The sequence below is a fragment of the Micromesistius poutassou genome (genome assembly GCF_964030765.1).
Source record: "Micromesistius poutassou genome assembly, chromosome: 23".
Lineage (NCBI taxonomy): Eukaryota > Metazoa > Chordata > Actinopteri > Gadiformes > Gadidae > Micromesistius > Micromesistius poutassou.
The window spans coordinates 9,078,618-9,095,431 of record NC_140293.1 but is presented as its reverse complement, the minus strand read 5'-3'; the positions used below and the strand labels follow the sequence as shown (position 1 = coordinate 9,095,431).

At 49.1% G+C, this 16,814-nt stretch overlaps 2 protein-coding genes across 3 annotated transcripts; one reads left to right on the top strand and one right to left on the bottom strand.

The window, feature by feature from the left end:
- Positions 1-656: 656 nt before the first annotated feature.
- On the top strand, positions 657-3,316 carry LOC311368236 (mitochondrial protein C2orf69 homolog; the record flags this gene model as incomplete). The annotated part of the gene is made up of 3 exons (XM_084487021.1): positions 657-911; positions 2,390-2,628; positions 2,730-3,316. The coding sequence occupies 3 exons, from the start codon at positions 657-659 to the stop codon at positions 3,199-3,201; spliced, it is 966 nt and encodes a 321-aa protein (XP_084343147.1). The 3' UTR covers positions 3,202-3,316.
- Positions 3,317-7,368: 4,052 nt separating this feature from the next.
- Positions 7,369-15,552, bottom strand: LOC311368410 (serine/threonine-protein kinase 17B-like; the record flags this gene model as incomplete). Of its 2 annotated transcripts, XM_084487216.1 has the most annotated exons (8): positions 15,408-15,552; positions 14,860-15,077; positions 11,220-11,432; positions 10,296-10,434; positions 9,340-9,466; positions 9,168-9,216; positions 8,343-8,522; positions 7,369-7,627 (listed from the first exon to the last, which is right to left on the bottom strand). In XM_084487216.1, the coding sequence occupies exons 2-8, from the start codon at positions 14,985-14,987 to the stop codon at positions 7,369-7,371; spliced, it is 1,095 nt and encodes a 364-aa protein (XP_084343342.1). In that variant the 5' UTR covers positions 14,988-15,077; positions 15,408-15,552. The 2 variants fall into 2 exon arrangements, with proteins under 2 accessions (XP_084343342.1, XP_084343343.1); XM_084487217.1 differs by lacking the exon at positions 15,408-15,552 and having other exon boundaries at positions 14,860-15,157.
- Positions 15,553-16,814: the final 1,262 nt, after the last annotated feature.

Here is a 16,814-nt window from a genome sequence, read left to right as displayed (position 1 = left end):
AAATAAACGTGATAAACTTCTTAGGACGGCCGGTGGATGACGTCACTGCCGGGTCCCTGTAGTGACGTCATCCGTCCTAATAAGTTTATTTCTTACAAACAGCGCCTCTCTGTGGAGACACGTTCATAAACCATCACCTCCGCAATGTTATTCTTTTTTTTTTTTTTTACTCAACGCCCTGAAAAGAGGAGTCAGTGTCGTGTGTGTGTAGTAGAGTATATATTATTTAAAGATATCATTGAGTAAAAAATGAAGCCAAAGCTCACATCAAATTATGTATACAAATAATCTGGAGGCAAGAGTATCGGGTCAGAATAATGTATTATATCCCGGTTAAAGATAGGACATACAGGACCATGCATACCGCAAAGCAACAGGAAAGTAAATGGGGAAAAGCTCTAACTAATAATCCCCTTTATTAAATAGACCAGTTTCATTTAGGGGGTCCAAGTATATAAATGGTGACTGATCCACACTCCGATCCAGTGGGTGGCGGTATAACCAACCGCCAATAAAAAACAAATAAGAAGTGTGTTTCCTCTGCAAAGCTACCTGGACCTCAGCCCAGGTGATGATGATACGGATGCTATGATGCGCTCCACCGAGCAGCACACAAGCAGCACATCACTGAGAGCCCATCAGCTGTAGGAGAAGCGATGAGCACCGCGGTGGCGCAGTCATCCTGCGACCCAACGGGGCTGGGTCAGCCAGCCGGAGCCCCGGGTCTCGGCTCCGGAGCCCCGGATCTCCAGCGCCTGGTCGCGGTACCCGGTTGCGACCCAAGCCGGGTGAACGACCTGCTGGTGCTCCGGCCTTCAGAGTGGCACCGCCGCCGCGGGTCCACCGCAGAGCTGCCCTCCCCGGACCGGAGCAGTAACGACCATGTGGTGTTCTTCCATGGAGACATCCAGGTGAGGGGAGGGGGTGTGTGCGGTATATTGATGGACTAGACACACCAATACAACACACAACAACACACAGCAATATAACACAAACAACAAACACCAATACAACACAGACGACACCCACCAATACAACACAAACAACAAACACCAATACAACACAGACTAGACACACCAATACAACACAAACTAGACACACCAATACAACACAAACTAGACACACCAATACAACACAAACTAGACACACCAATACAACACAGACTAGACACACCAATACAACACAAACTAGACACATCAATACAACACAGACTAGACACACCAATACAACACAGACTAGACACACCAATACAACACACACCAACACACAAATATAACACAAACAACACCCCTTGCATAACTCAAATGACACACACACACACACATACACACACAAACTGAGTTGTGGGTGTCATGTTTGATAAGTGATTAGAACTGGAAGAAGTTAATAATATTGACAACTGAATACAGTTTTAAGAAACTTGTTCAGATATTAACGTGCAACAATTATTCCATGACCCCGTCATGCCAGGTGTGTATGGTATGTTGATGGACATACCGTACACTTGACACTTGATGCACACTTCTCACACACACACACACACACACACACACACACACACACACACACACACACACACACACACACACACACACACGGGCCGGGTGATTTGGCCTAAAAATTAAATCTCAGATTTTTTCAAACCCGATTTTTCTCTTAAAAACTGACTATAAATTACTAAAATGTTTTTTTTTAGTTTGGATTTTATTTGAACAATCATTAAGCAAAGCAAAATAACTTCACTAGACGAACTCCACAGCGGACAGTGGTTTGATCGAGGTCGGACGCTGCAAACCCGACCACTTCCACACGCCAAAGGAGACTCTTTTCAGCGCATGCTGCCATCACCATGTTGATATTGACCTTTTTCTGAAGAGGCGTTACCATAGATATAGAACACTAGATGTCTCGTCCCCGCTGCTGGCCATCTTGCCACAGTCAGCTCACTCACCCATAACATTGTGGTACATGTACTTTTTAAATAACCATAACTTGCTCAAGTTTCAACCGATTTTCAAACGGTTTGGAGATGTTATAACATTGCATACTTGATTAAATGAATAATTATGTTGTGTTCTAAAAAAAATAGAATAATCTAAAATAGGTACAAGATTTCCCTTTACAAATAGTAGTAGTTTGTAACAAACCAAACCGTTTGTAAATCCGTTAAGATTTCAGCGAGATAAGAGTATTAGCGTTTGTGCAGATCAAGACATCCAGTGTTCTATATATATCTACGGGCGTTACTATGAAACATCATCCTAAGCCATTAATTCGAATTACGATTAAAAAACGATTAATCGCGCACACACACACACGCCCTGCTTAGGTTTCAATGAAGCCCACGGTGATTGACTCAGTGTATTAACCCCCCCCCCCCCCGGTGCAGAACCTCCAGGAGGAGATGTCCGTCCAGCCGGAGGGGGCCAAGTGGCTGTCCTGGAGCCTGGAGCGGGTGGCCCTGGCCCTGGGCCGACGCTTCCCGCGCCGCACCATCTGGGTGGTGCGCGCCTCCAGCATGTACCTCCACATGTTCAGCAGCTACCAGAACTTTGTGGAGGGCAACCTGTTGGGGGCTCCGGAGCACCGGCCCTACGCCCGCGACGCGGGGGCCTTCCCGCACCTCAGGTGGGTTGCTGCTGCCGGCGCTTGGGGGACGGTGACAGTGACAGTGACGCCGAGGTGTTGGAGCTGTTGAATGACGCCACAGTTAATCCACTGCTTTCCAGGGGCCTGTTGAGTCACGGCATGCAGCGCGCCGGCCTGCCGCACCCTCTCCTCCCGACGGGGGGCGCCGTGAGCCCCGGCTTCACCCTGACCCTGGTGGGCTTCAGCAAGGGCTGCGTGGTGCTGAACCAGATGGTGTACGAGCTGGCGGGGGCGCGCGCCGACCCGGGCATGGCGCCCTTCGTCCGGAGCGTCTCGGACATCTACTGGCTGGACGGCGGGCACCCGGGCGGGGGCGGGACCTGGGTGACGGACAAGGCGGCGCTGCGGGAGCTGGCGTCCAGCGGCGCGGCGCTGCACGCCCACGTGACGCCCTACGAGGTGCGCGACCCCATGCGGGCCTGGGTGGGGCGCGAGCACGCCGCCTTCGTGCAGACCCTGCGGGAGCTGGGGGCGGAGCTGACCCAGCGGGTCCACTTTGAGGACCAGCCGCCCTCCATAGAGAACCACTTCAGGGTCCTCCACGAGTTCTGAGGAGGCCTCCTCCTCCTCCTCCTCCTCCTCCTCTGGGCGTGCTGAGCAGCATGGCTCATGTTATTTATTACTGCGGCCTCCTTGGCTCCTTGTGCCGTTCAGCCTCAGCATTCCTGGGACTTGAAGTGTCGTGGGAGCCGACTTGCTTGCGTCTTGCACTTTTCCCCTTTCTAGCGCTTTAGCGCCGCTGATTTTAAGAAGTCTTAATTTGTTATGTCGATTGCAAAGTCGCCGACGGCAGCACCTTAAAAGTGGCCGGATCATTCCATCACCTTCTATTGTTGTTTAGAAACAGTTTCCAGGTCCAATGTGGTCTGCGGGAGCGTCTCGGATGGACGAGCTGCTCTGACTGCAGCGGCTGAAGCCTCCAGTCTGTGTGGTTGTATAGATATATATACAGTAGATCTAGACATACAGTAGATCTAGATCTCACTCCAGTCTGAGTGAGAGATATATAGTATATAGATCTCACTCCAGTCTGTGTTTGTAGATATACAGTATATAGATCTCACTCCACTCTAGAGTGGATGTCTGGCTCACTGCCCAGGAAGGAGACGCTACTGAATGGCTGTGGATTAGTTTACTTGTCTTAAATGACTGTCTGTCTGTTGTCTCAATAATTCTGATTGTATTCATGGATGTGCACGTATGGATGGAATGCAAGATGCTTGTATTCAAAGGGAAGGAATTGGTTAAGTTTAACATTCTCCATTGTTTTCCTCAACTAGATATTGAATGCAGTGAAAGTAATAACATGAATAGAGATATAGCAGTTAGTTGTATCAATGGGATGGAGAATTCTGTTCACCATAACAGACTGATTTAGAAATGTCCTTCGGAGCTGTACTTACTGTAGATGTCATGAACAAGCATTGCTTTTATGCACAACCGCAAAGCTTATTTGACTTAATGTAACATACTTGAAACCATTCCATTGATGTTTACGCGCTGTTAAGCTCTTAAGTCAATCCTAAGAGGATGTGCGTGGTCGGGCCTGTAACGTCTTTTAAGACCAAGGCTTAACATGTAGAAAGCTTGTTTGTATCAAAATAAATTGATCCTGGTATGTTAATCGATGAACTGCTGAGTCTCACGTCAGAAGCTGTATTGACAGTTGTGATTGAGTGTCTGCAGACTTGCTATGGACACTAGGTGGCAGTGTTGCACAGTAGGAAAATAAAGGTGAGACCATTAATGTTTCTAACACATTCATGTCCTTCATGAATCAGAGTAACAAAGAACGCCAGGACCCTTGACTTGAAGTTCTAATAAAATATTTTATTGGCTTTTCAGTTTGCTCCTTGATACCCATATAAGCTGGTGGTCCATCAGAAAACAGTAGATTTGATATATCTTTTTCTTAAAATCAATGTTCAATCAAATCAATATGTATACATAAACAAAAAAACCTTAAGAACAAAATTCTGAATATACACGTTGCTCTAACAACTCAACATATGTTCTTGTGCTTCGGACTGAGTTGAACTCAGAAGTTGCCTTTTGTTTATTTTCCCTGAACGCGCAAAACAGCTTCTCATTAACAGGACTGTGATGACATCACCGGGAGTGACATCAGCGCTGCTGCTCCAGTTCTTCACAATGACCCCGGCGTGTGCAAAGCGGGCGCCTCGCGCTCGCACAGCAAAGCACAATAAACAAGAGGGGCCCGCCGGCCCCCGCCGCCCCACAATGAGCTCCAGCACCGTGACCCTCACACCACTCCAGTATGAGCACTAAAGACCAGTACAGCTCCTCCAGTATTAAAAGAACACAACGCGGTTAACGACGACCGGGGAGGCGTGGCGGGGTGGACCAGCCGTGACCTTGCATAGAAACCCGTCTCCTGGAGGTCACCGTTCGCACGGTCCTGACTCAAGTCGACACACTGGAACCAGGGAGCTGTCCTGGGTGAGATGGGAATCCAGATGTGCTGTTCAGACCCTCCCCGCAGCGGGCTGGCGGGTGGGTGGGTGGTGGGGCCCCGGGACGATGAGCGACCCCCCCCCCAGACAAAGGGGCCCGTGTCAGCTGGTGACATCTCCATTTAAGAAACAAACAGTAAGAGACGGCCGTGGAGCACAATGCAGCGCTCTTAACGCTCTCTACGCTTCTCTTTAGCTTTGGCACCAGTGTGTAGAACCGGGAGTAGAGATGAACGTGGTGGCTCATCTCGTCTGCATCAAGGACCCAGGAAGATTCAAGAATCAAGAATTCATGACTAGGACACGTCAAGTGTTAACAGCCCAACCCTCCGGGAATATTTCAATGTTTACAACTTTACAACTGCAACACTTCGTGATACACATCCTAGTCTCAGCTCATCCACCGTGTATTACACTGACCGCAGTCTTCTCCTTCATCAACCTCATATCCTCCCTACTTCCCCGTTCGTCAATCTAGCCGACCAATCAGACGCCATCTTTAATTCAAACTTGCCCAGTACCGTTTCACAACTCTCTCTTTGCCCGTCCTTCTGGGGGGGGGGGGGGTCACCTCCAGCCCCGCCCTCTCAACGTGGAACCAAATAAAAATAATGGAAACAAAACGATTAATTTACATAAAACAAATAGAAAACACACATAAATATTAGACTCAAGTATAATATTATATAGCATATAAAAACAAGGTGATCCAACATGAAGAGGCACAGTGGACAGAGAGGGACAGACGGCTACCGGTGACCTGTCTCTCCCTCACAACCAGGAGACCTGTCTCTCCCTCACAACCAGCTGACCCGTCTCTCCCTCACAGCCGGCCACCAGGAGACCTGTCTCTCCCTCACAGCCCACCTCCCCCGCACCGGGACCAGAAGTCAAAAAGCAGCTTTGAAAGACGCCCAGAGACGTAGCGCAGCACTGAAGCCTGTATTGGCAGCGAGTGGAACACGGCCACACCTGTCCAACGCCCTGGCCCTCAGTCAGGGCCACGGGGCTCCGTGTGCTCTGATAACTCAACAGAAGAGGTGTGGGGCGTTACCAGATGACTCACGCTGTTACGCTGTCCATTTATATGAAGCAATCAAGAGGAATGTCAAGGACAGCGCTGCTGCTACGAGGCTAAGAACGATCAACAAGAACCTTCATTTATTGGGAACGCATAGTGCATATTTAGAACCCCCCCCCCCTCAAAATCAGGACTAGAATAATGGTTGGGTCAGGGAATGTGAAGGGAAGAAGGGAATGCTTGGGCTTAGGAGCACATCTACACAGATTTCAGGTTCAGCGAATCACAGAGAGGGTTGTAGGCCTAACCCTGGCTCTATGGATGGACCCCCGGTCAGCTTCTTTTTTTAACCTTTTTGTGAATGCGGGAAGGAACGCAACATGTAGAGCGCGCCCTGAGGAGACCCGGACCATCGTTAGACGCTGGAAACCAGAGACCAGTGGATGACCAGGAGCGCTGAAATGCTCCTGCTCCCAGTTTGGTCATTTAAAAAAAAAAAAAAACTTGTAAAAAAGGTGGATTGAGACAAAACTAAATGAATTTAGGACAATAGAAATCCCTCACATTTAAGAAAGAAAGTCGAGCAAGAGTCGACTTGCATTAAGTGGAAAAGGACGCAGTATGAGAAAGGCGCCGTTTGTCTACAACAAGTGCATTACCTCAGGAGGCGACAACAAAAGCCTGACGAGGAGGACAGCGTGGAGCGAGCTCAGCCCCGGGCGCCGCCCAGCGTCTGGGAGGGCTTGGAGTCCTTTAAGCCTCTGGAAGAAGAGACCTGCCCCGCCCAGACCCAGGACTACAAGAGGACACCAAGAACAGCCAACAGCAGCCCACTGTATCACCGTACTGCCTGTTTAGCTCAACAGCAGCCCGCTGTATCACCGTACTGCCTGTTTAGCTCAACAGCAGCCCGCTGTATCCACCGTACTGCCTGTTTAGATCAACAGCAGCCCGCTGTATCACCGTACTGCCTGTTTAGCTCAACAGCAGCCCGCTGTATCCACCGTACTGCCTGTTTAGCTCAACACCTTTATGTTATCACACACGTGTAAAGACGAGGCCTGTTATCTTTGGTGTGAGGGGGCTGGGGGGGGGGGGGGGGGGTAAGTGCTGGTGGGCAGAGACCGGGGGGGGGGGTTGAGTAGAGGAGACCTGCCGGCAGTGTTTAGTCACATAAAACCTTTTAAAACCCGTGGGCGTGGCCGGCCCGTGGCCCGTCCCCACTTAGAAGTCCCCGTCGCCGGCCGCCGCCGCCGCCGCCGCCGCCGCCTCCTCGTCGAAGCGGAAGCGTTTGGCGCCGGAGCGCGGCGAGTCCAGGAAGTTCTCCTTGTCCTCGGGGTCCTCCGGGGGCGCCGCCCACTTGGAGCCGCTGCAGCGCTCCCGGGGCCCGGACCGCGCGGGGGCCCGCTCCGGGCTGAGGCACGGCGGGGCCGCCTGGGACAGCCAGGGGTGGCTGAGGCACTCTGCAGCGCTGGGCCGGTCCCTGAGGACACACACAACACACAACTAGATAACACAACTTATAACACAACTAGATCACCACTCTGCAGCGCTGGGCCGGTCCCTGAGGACACACACAACACACAACTAGATAACACAACTTATAACACAACTAGATCACCACTCTGCAGCGCTGGGCCGGTCCCTAAGGACACACACAACACACAACTAGATAACACAACTTATAACACAACTAGATCACCACTCTGCAGCGCTGGGCCGGTCCCTAAGGACACACACAACTTATAACACAACTAGATAACCGACACAACTAGATCACTAACACAACTAGTCTTATGTATAGATCACTAACACAACTAGTCTTATGTATAGATCACTAACACAACTAGTCTTATGTATAGATCACTAACACAACTAGTCTTATGTATAGATCACTAACACAACTAGTCTTATGTATAGATCACTAACACAACTAGTCTTATGTATAGATCACTAACACAACTAGTCTTATGTATAGATCACTAACACAACTAGTCTTATGTATAGATAGATTTCAATCATTAGTTTCACTACAGAGTCCAGCCAGACCCCATCTACAAGTTTGATGGCCTTTCTTTTAAACAGCAGCTGAATTGTGGATGTTAATTAATAGTTTTCTGATCCATCTTTTTAATTGGTGTAACGTTGGGGCCAGCAGCGGGGTGTGGCGGTAAGGGGCCCCCGGGGCCCTCACTCACTCCGGGGCCTTGACCAGCAGCTTGCGGACGAAGTCCACGGCGAGCTCCGACACGCGGGAGAAGGCGTCCCCGCTGTAGTCCACGTTGACCTGGGACACGTTCAGGTACGTCTCCTGCTTGTCCTCGCCCACAAAGGGGGACTCGCCCGTCACCAGCATGTAGGAGATCACCCCCACGCTCCTTCAGGACCACCGGGGAGACACAGGGAGACACGTCAACGACCGCCAACACAGCCACCGCTCAACAGGCCCTTCTGTTCTAACGCCAGCTGGAGGGCACCGGGACGGCCGCTAGAGGAATAAGGCCGGGACTAAACACTGATGGGCTTGAACCAAAGAGAGGAGCCTGGCTTGATGGTCCCACGTTAAGTTACCCGTACAAACTCTGAGTTCACTCGTTGAACAACTAGTAAAAATGCTTTTTTGGCATACTTTGGTGAATAATAATAAAATACTATGATGATAGCAAATTGTTTTAATAGCTAATGCTATGAGCCAACAAGACAAAGATTTAAGTAAACTGTAAATTGCAAAATCAACTGTAGATTGATTTGTCAATTTATTTTCTGTGAGACGCTTCTATGTGCGTTACTAGTCACAGCACAAGCAGGCAACAGTCAAATCACATCATCAGCACACTTCTAAGTGGTCTAATGTACTGGTCTATGATCTCATCAGACCACACGTCTTTTCAGCGGGAACTGGTCGGACCACAGAGCCATGAGCCCTGGGGATCAGGGTGTTGTTGCGCTCAGAGACGTATCCACTCTGCGCTGGTGTACACACTCACCAAACACACCAAACAGGTTTCACACAGGAGACTCACCACAGGTCACTCGCGGTTGAGATTGGCTCATAATTTAGAATTTCTGGCGCTGAAATGAGATCACAGAAGAGATATAAAAGGTGAGGTAATCCAAGGTACACACACAAAACTGTTGTTGCACTAAGCAACAACACGTAATAAACAATAAGAGGTTTTGCGGGCGTGGTCTTACCCACGTATTCAGGTGTGCCCAGGATCTCCCTGAGCTCGCCGGCGGCGCCCAGCCTACGGGACAGGCCAAAGTCCACGATCTTGATGTCCCCCGGCGGGGACTGCTGGGTAAGGAGGATGTTCTGAGGCTAAAGAAACACAGAACACTGCCTTAGACGGTACAGAGACATTAAGGAGCTGCAAGGGGTTAGACAGTACAGAGACAGGTCATTAAGGAGCAGGTAGGGGTTAGACAGTACAGAGACAGGTCATTAAGGAGCAGGTAGGGGTTAGACAGTACAGAGACAGGTCATTGAGGAGCAGGTAGGGGTTAGACAGTACAGAGACAGGTCATTAAGGAGCAGGTAGGGGTTAGACAGTACAGAGACAGGTCATTGAGGAGCAGGTAGGGGTTAGACAGTGACTACGACATCCGACTCAAGGAGGTTGACTTGAGGCTGAGGACATTGGGGATGGACTCCAGAACCTCTGGTCTGAGAGTCAAGAACACAGAGGACATCAGCCTACCAGGCCCCACCCTTGGCTGGAGCAACATCATGAATCACGGCCAATACATTCATGTTTGTTTGGGTTTGTTTTCTCATCACTATGGAAATTACTATAAGTCACCAATCATTGTTGCATATTTCAACAAAGGCCGTGTTCTGAACTCCAAGAATCCTTTTGAAACGGTTCATTAAAATGACAGCTGGTTGGCTCGACGTCAATTGGCCAGTTGTGGCGTCACCGTCATCAGCATCGGCACTCAACACACGCAGGTGAATCATTTTGAAAGGCTTTACCTGTGCAGCGAAGCCCTGACCTTTGCCCCCTAATGGGAGGGGAATTAGGCCCTAGGCTAAGCCCAGGAGTGTAGCCCAGCCCGGGGCCCAGAGAGAACCAGGAGGATACCTCGAGGTCAAGGTGCACTAAGCCCAGGAGTGTAGCCCAGAGAGAGGAGAGAGAGAGAGAGAGTACCTTGAGGTCCAGGTGCACCAGGTTGCTGCTGTGGAGGTGCTGCACCCCCTCCAGGGTCTGGCGGATCAGCCTGGTGACCTGGGCCTCGGGGAGCAGCTCGTCAGACACACAGTGGTCGAAGATCTCCCCCCCGGCCGCACTGACACACACACACACACACACACACACACACACACACACACACACACACACACACACACACACACACACACACACACACACACACACACACACACACACACACACACACACACACACACACACACACACCTCTTTAGCTCTACGAACCGTCATCTAGCGTTGTTTCAAAGACATGTATACACAGAGAGCAACAGGCTAACGATCGCCAGGTTTACATTTTAACTTGGAGATGATTACATTGAAGTAAAGCCACCCGTGAAGAGACGTGGCTCGGTCCTAAAGTCTCCCTGCCGTAACAGAAGGGTAGACGTAGAAACAGAAGTGTTCTCACACCCATTGAAGAAGGCGCTAAAGCGAGGCCCAGCGCGTTTCCTACAGGAGAACACGATACATCAGCTGACCTGTGCAAGCCCAGGTCACTGGATCAACCCTCCACTTCTCCTTTGTTACCTAAAGGGGCGTCATTAAAGGGAAGTGCACCACAGAAGTACACTCTGGAGCACACGCTTTGGACTGTGTGACCAGAAGCAGCTGATGGTAGAGTTGTGCCAGTGGCGCATCACGGGTTGGCCTCATATCCACAGCGCCAGGAATAGGGACAAATTACCGGGGATGTTTTTAGACAACCTAAAATAAAATCTTGTGCGGTTACTTGAACCCTTCCAAATCGCGACTATTTGTAATTAAAAGAATATTCCTGCAAGTCGATGGGAGAGGCTGGACGAGCATTTTGCTTTTGTGGTTTATTAAGAGAGAGAGTGAGTATGACAGAGTGTGACTCACTACTCCAGCACCAGGATGATGTCGTGGTCCGTCTCGTGGGCGGCGTGCAGGTTGACCACGCGGGGGTTGTCCCGCGCCAGCTCCAGGACCGCCATCTCGTGCAGGACGTCGGCGCGACAGTCGCGCCCCCGCCGGCGCTTCTTCAGGAACTTGGCGGCGAACACTTTGCCCGTGGCCTTCTCCACGCACGAACGCACCACCGCAAACTTCCCCCTGCGGAGGACAAGGTTCAGGGGTCACGACCCCTCGGGACGAGGTTCAGGGTCACGACCCCTCAGGAGACAACACCTCACAGGGGTCACGAGGTCAGGGTCACGACCCCTCGGGACGAGGTCAGGGTCACGACCCCTCGGGATGAGGTCAGGGTCACGACCCCTCAGGAGACAACACCTCACAGGGGTCACGACCCCTCAGGAGACAACACCTCACAGGGGTCACGACCCCTCAGGAGACAACACCTCACAGGGGTCGCGAGGTCAGGGTCACGACCCCTCAGGACGAGGTCAGGGTCACGACCCCTCAGGACGAGGTCAGGGTCACGACCCCTCGGGACGAGGTCAGGGTCGCGACCCCTCGGGACGAGGTCAGGGTCGCGACCCCTCGGGACAACGTCAGGGTCACGACCCCTCGGGACAACGTCAGGGTCACGACCCCTCAGGACGCAGTCGGGGTCACGACCCCCTCACAGGGCACCACGAGGTGGGGCGGGCCGGGCGGGGACCTCAGGGAAACACGTTTTGATCTGCCCATTTTAGAAATGGCTCCCATCCCGGAAGTGAATTCCCATTTATTCACGCCAGTGACATTCAGGAAGTCCTCACATAAAGAGTTTTAAGCCTGGAACTAAAGCCGAGCGAACTAAGCGTTTAGGAAAGGGAATGAAAGGCAAAAGGTACAACATTGTGTACGTAATTATTTTAGCAGAACTACTCATCCATGATTAAACCTTTGTGAATTAAACCTCCACGACCTCCAACCTAACAACCGTTGTGCGCGCTTCTGCTTGCATTTGAAACTTAAAAATTCATACACTATAAGATTGTGTTAAAAAAGTGAAAAAAAGAAAGAAAAGAAATTGTGTTTTGGGTTTAGTTCTAGAAGGAAGGAGGACTTGTTATCCCCATGGTTACGACCCACGCCAAATCAGTGATACCTTTTTAAAGCATCGTCGTTATGTGTGAGCCTTATAATGAGCGATGCTGAATATGAACTGCGCCACAGCGCGGCGTTACACCAAACTCAAGTGTCCGAGAAGCATAATCCTGTTGCCAATGGGGACGTCAGAATCAACCAGTACCCAGACGGAGACACCATGGCGTTAGTGTCTCTAGTACCCGTCAGTTATAGTTGTAATATATTGTAGTTGCTTTTGTGTGTGTGTGTATCGATATTGTTTCATATGGTGTATGGCGTAGTGCTGCTGTCGACAGTCAGTAATGTGTTGCTTTTATCCAAAAGCCAATTACAATAAGTCCATTTGTCAGAAGAAAGAAAACAACAATATGTCGCTGTGGGTACAGTAAGGGTGTTCATAGAACCAAGTGCAAAGCACTAACAATCGCTGGGATCGCTAAACAAAAAAGTACTATTTTTAAGTGCCAGGACGTACAACGTACAACAAGTGAGTCTATAAACGCTGGTTCCACCAATTCCCCACCAGGTTGTTGGCGAACAACCGGTGGGACCAGATATATTAGCTGGTGAAGGTACTGGTTTTGTGGTCCTCACGTTATTCTAATATTACATGAGTGAGTCACCAAAAAATGCAGCATGTCGAAAGGGAAGTCATGGTTGCTGTGTGGTAAACATAAAGTCAACGGTCATAGAGTTGTTCTTGTCATTAGACGACATGACGTTTGCGAATGGGGTCAACATTTCCACGGCAACAGCGAGCCCCACCAATCAGAGGCATCGCGTTTACACTTTAGGATTGTGGGTAGTGTAGTATTTCTCCATGACATGTAGAAAAATGTATTTTTCTTAAAACAAGGTTGACATCACCAAGGTCAGGTCACACAGTCATTGCTCATGACGTTTGACGATGGTAACTACATGATGGCTAATAATCCAAGTCTAATACCTCCTGAGCCTCACTGTTGAGCTCTTTATAGGGCTAGGCCACATGAAGATATTATGAATAGTCATTTAAACATCTTTAAAAGTCTTCGTTGAATGTTAAGGATAGCAAACCATGCTACATAGGGCTTTAAGGGTTGGTTAAGCAGATGACCTTGAGGAAGTATTGCTCTATAGGGCAGATATTGAGTTAGTTAGTTGGCTAGCTTTGATTCTTCATCCTTTAACAATCTGAAGACTGCTGACTCATGACTCATCTGAAAAGCCCTGCCTTCTCTTGATAAGTGTTTATTTAGCTACTCCTTTCCAAAATAAATGGTTCACTTATCTCCTTACATTTGACTAAACAAAATGCTTCCACTTTGACAACAAAGTAAACAAACATGGATTACACATACCTAACCACCTTATATGGTCACGCTAATCGGCTCAGTCACTTGTACAATGTACAAATGTCATATTTTATAGGAAGTCAGATAGGCAGACACATAGCATGGAGTCCATGTGCCACTCATTCAATACATTTAGAATGATGAGAACATTTAGAATGATCTCTTTTGTTGTGTTCCTGAAATCAAACTTTTGAACTTTTGAGACAACTTCTGCATCTCATAGCGCCATTGCATGCACGACAAGGCGTGTGTGGTGTGCGTGTGCGTGTGCGTGTGTGTGTGTGTTCCTCTTCTCCGTTTCCTTCCTCAAATGTAACCAAAGATACACACTGTACTGCAAACCACAGTTCAACATGACAACTCCACACAACTATGTGCCAACAATGAATAACTCTAAACACTGATGCACACATCAAAGCCAACATGCAGATATTAACACACAAATTAAAGTGCACACTCAATAATGTACACACATATACACAACAATGTAAACAAAACGATGCACACGTACACACAGTTCAAATGTAGTCCCCTGCATGGAGAGCCCTATTCATGAAGAAGATAAGTCTTATCCGATTGTATTTAATGGTGATCAACTCATCGGTAGTGCACCTCTACAGAGAGCAGCTCCTCTGTGTAGTGGCACGCCTTTGGTTTCACTAAAATCAACTTTGTCTTGTATGAGCAACTTTCTGTCAAGAAGTCTGAGTTCAATAACTTCATAACCCTAAAACGTGCAACACTTCACACACTTATTAACAGAAAGTTGCTCATACAAGACAAAATATGTTTCTGAAACCAAAGGCATGTCGGACATAGTCAGGAGAAGTGCAATCTTGGTGAGCCAAAAGAAACCCTACTCAGCTAGGATACATTAGTATTAAAAGTGTCTCTTTATAGTTGACAGTGAGCTGTCATTCCCGTTACACATGCAGAACCATAGAGACTCATCCGAGCTGTCAGAACTCAAGTGCCTTAAACTGGTCCAAATTGGCCACCAAACGGCCCGGGACCAGATCACAATGTTAAATTGGGAAGTATTCATTTTTTATGCTTTGATTGTGGTTTTAAGGGTGAAGTGGAAGATTGAATAGGCTAGGAAAAACACAACCGGACCCACACAGAACCACGGACCCACACCGGTTAACCTCAGTCCTCCGGCCCGCTCTTACCGTCCCAGCTCCCCGGTGAACTCGTAGCCGGCCTCCATGGGCTCCGGGCTGATGGTCGTGAGGACGGAGCTCAGCAGCCCCGCCGCTGCCGGCCCGCCGCGGCCGTCCGTCCGCCGCCGCGACATCATCTCCTCCTCCTCCTCCTCCTCCTCCGGGGGTCTGGTCCGACCACCACCTGTCTCACCTCCGGGGGTCTGGTCCAACAAGCCAACCACCACCTGTCCAAATGGGTTTCAACTTATTGAACGGGAGTCACCGTTCCGAGCCGAGAGTCGCGGACACCGGTGTTTGCACAGCCCGACTCCGCGCAGACCTCGGTACTGTCAGCCGTTGCCAGATTGGGTCTGATTTCCCACCCAATATGGCAACCCTTGGGTGCAGGCGCGCTGCAGCCAGGGTTGCCATATTGGGCGGGAAATCTGACCCAATCTGGCAACACTGGGTTGTGTGCGGAGTCAGTCCGCTAGCATGCTAATGCTACCTCCAGATAGCTTCACCCTTCAGGACATTAAAAGTGCCGTCGCCGATCTAAAGTGATTTTTACTCACTTTCTTCCACTTCGTTCCGCTCGGTAGACACTACGGAAGTGGTCCCGTCCCCAGCGAGATCGATGATCCAATAATGAAGCGAGTGTTACGGCGAGCGGCCACAGAGCGGGGAGCTCAGACAGCGGACCATCCTCCTGCTGCTGGACACGCCGCGCGTCACTCCACGGCGCATGCGCGCTCATTTCAAATAGTTGCCCCAAGTTTATCTTCTGAAATGCTGCATGGGGGTCAGCCTGCACGGGCCGTCTGTGCTTATTGGCCTACTTGAGCTAGTGGTGTTTGATCAATACTATTGAACACTCACTCACTCACTCACTCACTCACTCTCTCTCACACTCACTCACGTGCGCTTTATTGGGCCTCAAATGTTATTGTAAATTCAAATGAAGGTGCCATCAAGTTAAGTGTCTTGATCATACTGTTACTGCATCTCTCTATTGAGTCAATAGAGAGATTACAACAGTTCACTGTAAGATCAGGTCCTGTAAGAGTCCTGGACAAGGGGTGACTAGACAAACATTGTCTGGTCAAACAAGCTGCATAAAAATTATTTTAGAAGCTAAATTTCATCACCCATGTCATGTAGTAAATCAATTGTGATTGAAGTTATGAAGTGCCTTTTGTATTAACCGCAGATCTTTATTCTAATGGTTTGTATTCCGTGGATGCTTATTTCATTAATTGTTATGTATATAGTTACAATGATGATTATTCTTTTAATACAATGTTTCAAACTTGTTGTATAAACTTTCTCCAGATAATGTTTGTTTTTCCTTTTATAAGTGAGATGAAACAAATACACCAATCGTTGCATAATTAATCAAAACTTGCCTTTTGCTTTCTTTTATTACAATCATTTGAGTGAAATGGAGACATACTCACAGGAGCTTTGCATAGAGTCACTTCTGAACGGGATCAGTGCTGTCACCAACAGACCGGACAACGCACCTATTACACTTTGCCCTCCTTCCCAAAAATACCAATATCAACAATCAATATCATCAAACTGCACTTCGCTGCAGGGAAAACTAAGCCTGGGAGTTGAGATGTGTTACTGACAGACGCCTGCCATCCTGCTTGGTTGGATTCTATTCTTCTTTGCTCATGCCACACAGTTAGGAGTTAGGAGACGTGGTTGATAGACGCCTAAATGGTTAACTATGCAAGCCCCAAACCTTTGGTACATTAAGTGCAAAATATAAATATTTAGACACACAACAGGACAGACATGTACAGGGTTCTTTTTTATATACAAAGACAGAGACGAGCAGAGCCTCACCGCGTGGGCACACATACGGATGCGTTCTGTTCTCCATTCACAACAGCCCTGTAGTCGTCAGCGTTTCTCCTCCCAACCGCGGCACCAGTGCAGCTCGCCCCACACCCGTCCAGGTAGCGCTGGCACTC